Consider the following 5,077-nt stretch of genomic DNA (forward strand, 5'->3'; position numbering starts at 1 on the left):
GTTGGCTTTACCATGAGACAAGTTAGTGTCAGGATCTCTGCTAAATCTTCCTCTGAGCAGTTCAGACTGACAGTTTTTAATAGCTAAAAACAAAGATAAATGCTTCCTACAATTGTTCCATCAGCACATTGCTAAGAAATCCCCCTCGCCCCACTAATACAGCCCTCAGATCCATTTAAAAGTGGCTTTACTTATTTTATCTTGTTCTCATTTCAGCGAATTTAGTTTAAACCAATTTTGTTCCGAATTCTTAGGTTGTATTAAAATGTAGTAGATGGGGGTACACGGGCTTTGAGGGCGTATTTTTTTTTTTTTACGTGGTTACGGCTCGCTCAAGATCAAGGAAGAAAGGTTGGGATCATTTTTAAAATGCTTCTCTAGGAGGAAGCTCCAAGCATTATCTGCGTTTTTCTGGACGGCCCCGGGGACATAAATTTCTGGGTGATTTTTGATCGTGGAGGGAGGGGGTGCGTCTTTTGTCTTCAGGAGAGATGCACGTCTAGATTCAAGCCTGAGATCTCAAAACCTTGTACCTGGAGCCGAGTGACGGTTCCGCCTCAGGACTCTTAGAATGGATCCCAGGGGTCCAGGGATGGGACAGTGGGGCTTGTGGACATGGGCTGCCTCGGCTATGCAGCTCCAGAGCTCCGTTTTCGCTGCCGCCCCGCCGCTAGGTTTCCGACGTTAATGACTAAATCGCCCCCCAGCCGCCTTCCCTGGGCGACCAGAGGCGGTTATCTGCCTGGGGCTGGAGACCCGGGACCCGCCCCGGAGCAGCAGCGCCCACGCCCAGAGCCTTCAGCCAGTTTGCCCCGGCGCAGTGCAGCAGAGCGCGCTCCCGCTCGTGGCCGGCCCGGCGCGAGCGCACGCGCACAGGGACCCGCGCCCTCCGAGGGGGAGGGGGCAGAGGGGGCGTCCTGGGGGGAGGGGCAGGAGGAGGAGGAGGCGGTCGCGTCGCCTCCCGCGGGGCTCGCGCTTGCCCTCGCGCTCGCCCTCCGCCTCACCCGAGCCCTGCGAGGGTGAAACGCTTTCTCCCGGCATGCAGCGGGAGGAGGGATTTAATACCAAGATGGCGGACGGCCCGGATGAGTACGATACCGAAGCGGGCTGCGTGCCTCTTCTCCATCCAGAGGTGAGGAACCGCGCCGAGCGCATTCCTCGCCCGGAGGCCCCGGGACCTTTCTTCCTGGGATTCGCGGAGGGCGGTGGCCTACGTGTGTGGGGTAGTGGAACGTGCCGAAGTTGGGAGGCGGGGAAGCAAATCCAGGCCTGAGCGCGGCTGCGAGCGGATAACGGGGGAGGAGATAGCGGGGCGGGCCCGGCCGGGGCGGGCTCTGGGACGCAGTCCCTGGCTGTCCCTGGAAGACCGAGGTGGAAATGTTGATGGTTCTGCCCTGTCGCTGTGCTGCTCGCGGGTACACAGGCTGCAGGGGCCTGTCCTGGTTTGGAACTGCAGCTTAAGCCCCGAGTCTTGCCCCAAGCTTCTCAGGGGCGAGGAGGAAGCGCGTCTGGTTTTGATTTCTTCGCTTTCTTCGCCAGGTTGAAGGACGCTATCTATTCCTCCCATTTAGCTCACACTGGGACAATGTAGGGTAAGAACACAGTTTCTTGGACAAAGTGATGTCCTTCCAGCTTAAGCCGTAGGCAGCATCTCCGGCACCTTATGTCATCTCCGATTAGAGCGTTTGCCCTTAAGCGTTAATAAAGAGAGGTCAAAACTTTTGGCAGTAGACCCACATGCCCATTAGCCCGTCAAAGTACCAATTTTTGTTTTTGGAGCCAGGGAGGACAGTGCAACACATTTCCCATCACAACATGAGTATCTTCCCATGTAAGTAAACAGTGCCACGCTCCGTGATCAGTCACATTCTTCACTTGCTTACCTCTTCATTTATAGCTGAACTAGTTAGTGCTGGTTCAGGTCTGGAAGCAATTCTTGATGTATTTCTGCTTTTAATGATCTACAGTGATGTGCGGATGGTCAATGGCAAAGCTTCCTAAAGAACTGTAGTTTTTATGAGGTTGAAGGTTGAGGACAATCTGTGTTGTAGGGTGAACAAACATGGAAATCTCTACGTGGCTACTTTGCATTAGAACGATTCTATTTATTTTTGGATTTTGATTTGTAACATGCTTATACTATTTAGTAAAATGAATAAAGAAAAACACTTACTCAAGTTATATATTAATATTCAATTATCTTCCCATTCATCACTTTGATTTATCAAAAACAGATGGGACAGTTCCTTAGGAATATATCTGGGTCCATTTCAATAGAAAAGGCTACTCTGGATAGCTGAGAAACAGAACTGTACAGTAAGACTAAACATTTTTTTTATCCAAAGTGGCATTTCAAGACTGGCATTGGAGACACACTTTTTTAGTTCACACTAAGGCCCTAAAAATATGTCAAGAAATAGACAAAGTAGTTTTTGGATGATGCATTGAAAATGTCGCCAAGGAATATTTTTATTCATCTATTCCCGTGAAAGTATTTCAAATACTTAAATGTTGATTGTATGTATATTTTAACATTGTGCTCTCTTTATAAACCTTTGCTTTGAGAAATAGTACATTGTTTCATACATTAAGAATAATTTAAACTGATAACAAATACTGAGATTGTTTGGTATAATGGAATGGCCTGCAGGGTTGAAGTTTAGAGACCAGTCTTTAGGTTGGCATTTAATAAATATTACTAGAAAATTGACTTCCTCATCATTGAAAGTGGAAGTGTTTGTAAATATCTCCCAATTCTTTTTACCCAACGAACACAAGGGCTGATGCATTTGGATGCTTTGAATCTTAAGCTTATAATTACAGGGCTAAGGTCTTTCTGCATTTTTCTTGTGGTTAGTGTTGCATTCACACTTGGTGCAGACTTGGTAGTGTTCTGCTTCCTTGCAGTGCATTATTGGGCAAGCTACTTCTCTGAGTTCTAGCTTCAACATGTGTAATGATGGGATGAAAAATTACTAATAGGCTATTGTGAGGATTAAGTGAGATATGTGTTCTTTTTTTTGTTCTAAAATAATGTTTTCAGTATCCCTTGGAAAGGAACTTATTCTTTGCCTTGGTGAGCAAATAAAATACTAATACTTTTCTTTTTGGAGAAAACAGACTTTTGGTCAGACAGATTTGGGTTCCAATTCAGGATTTGTAGTAATTAGCTAAGTGAACCGAGACAAGTTCTTAATCTCTTAGAGCCTCAGTTTGTTCATTAGAAAATGGAGATATCGCCTACCTAGTTCCCTTGGCTGTAAGGGATTGGGTGAGACTATATGTGGAGGTTTAAGAACTGACACATTATAGGTGCTCAATTAATATTACTTCTCTTTTCCTCTGCTAGAGGAAGGAGGGGGATGTTACACATTTAATTTGGTTTTGGTGAATGGTTTGGACATTTAAGTGAGTTTTAATTTAGTGGAAATAAAAACAGTTTTATTTTACTGTTCATTTTCAGATTTAACACTGTCATGAAAGTAGTTTCTCACTAAATATTTATTGAATAGATGAATTGTTTGTAGGGTGAAGACATTAGCCATTCCTAAATCTTCTGTTAGTATGCAAACTGCTCATTTTAAAAATCTTTCTAGTGGGATTATGTAATTAGATGAACAACTAACCCTTCTTTTTAGAGGTATTCACTGTCAGAGAACTTTAACTTTTTAATTAATTAAATAATCCATTCAGTCAGTCATTTAAACATTTGTTTATCTTGTTTGGTCAGACACTGTGCTAGACTCTTGAGACTTTGGGATTTTTGTGGTAAATTCACTGAGGCAATGTAAGATACTGGTTAAGAGCCAAGGCTTTGGTGACAAAATGAGAATCTAGGTTCTGCCACTATCATCATGGTCAAATTACATTTTCTGCATTTGTAAAATTGGGTTAAATAGTCCTACCTTTTAGAGTTACTGTGAGTATTAAAAAAATGTTAGAAAGCAGTCATCACAGATCTATACACCTATGTTGCCAAGCAAATCTAACCTACTAAAGTTCTTGACATATAGTGAATACTGGTACTATTACTTTGTTTTCTGATGAAATAGGTGATTGATTATTCATTTGATCATAATGGGAGAAATTAGAGGCCATTAGGAAAAGGATGAACTGATTATTAAAGGATTAGGGTGCTAATCCCAGCTCTGTGACTTCAGGCTAGTGAACATTTAGCTACTCTGTTTCTTTGCTTTTAAGATAAAGAGGCTAAACTAGATGATCTCAAGATTTCCTCAGACTCTTAATGTTCTGATTGTATTATGTGATTTTTTAAGATTGATAGGTTTGAGCACCTATTTATTAGGTGCATAGCACTATGCTAGGTTATATGGGTGAAAAAAAAAAATAAATAGGATAGCTTCCGCTCTCCAGAAGTTAATGATCTTGTTGGAAAGATATATGCATATGAAACACTTAACAGAATCCAGATAAGTACTGAATTGCATAGTGTAGCCTATAAGCAGTGTCAGATTCCTGTCATCTAGAAAGGTTAGAGGAAAGACTTCAGCTGAGATAGAGACCATATGTTGGTCTACAGGTTCAGCTGACTTGCTATCACCAGTCTTCCATTTCACCCACTAGTACATCCTCAGTAAGCCATCTTAGCCTTTTCTTAGAATGAGGCCACAATACTCCTTTCTGCCGGAGTATTATTTTATGGGCTCTCTATTTCAGCAAGATGTGATTCAGAGCTTTGAACTGAATTGCTTAGATTATCTAGGGCTTTCATCTCTTGCTCGCTTCTTTTTTTCTCAATTTCAAAACTCTTATTATTGCCTTTTCTTTAGTTTCTTATTTTTTTAATGGTCACTTTTTTTTGGCTTCACATTAATTTTGTACATATTTATGTCTCATTTTTTAGAATATTGAATTGAGATATTACTCCATCTCTTACCTTTACAGATTTTATAAAATTACTTTTTGAAGCTGTTCTTTATCAAAAGTGATTTTACCTTTTTCCATTATGATTGTTTTGCCCTATTGTGTAGAGTTATACATGTGAACACATGTGTGAATTAACTCATTTGCTTTCAGAAAGCAGATGTAAAATTACTTTGAAAATTGTTTTTCACTC

General features: G+C 42.1%; 1 protein-coding gene across 2 annotated transcripts in view; it reads left to right on the plus strand.

Moving 5' to 3' along the window:
• Nucleotides 1-410: 410 nt before the first annotated feature.
• The window catches only part of ZDHHC17 (zinc finger DHHC-type containing 17), a 79,796-nt gene continuing 75,129 nt past the window's right edge, over nucleotides 411-5,077 (plus strand). Inside the window, exon 1 of one of the 2 annotated variants that reach the window (XM_006923775.3) lies at nucleotides 411-1,132. In XM_006923775.3, coding sequence (XP_006923837.1) covers nucleotides 1,040-1,132 — 93 coding nt within the window. In that variant the 5' untranslated portion in view covers nucleotides 411-1,039. The remainder of the gene's footprint in view (nucleotides 1,133-5,077) is intronic. The other variant, XM_015598516.2, reaches the window with a different exon arrangement.

Source organism: Pteropus alecto, unplaced genomic scaffold (assembly GCF_000325575.1).
Source record: "Pteropus alecto unplaced genomic scaffold, ASM32557v1 scaffold76, whole genome shotgun sequence".
NCBI classification, from domain to species: Eukaryota; Metazoa; Chordata; class Mammalia; order Chiroptera; family Pteropodidae; genus Pteropus; species Pteropus alecto.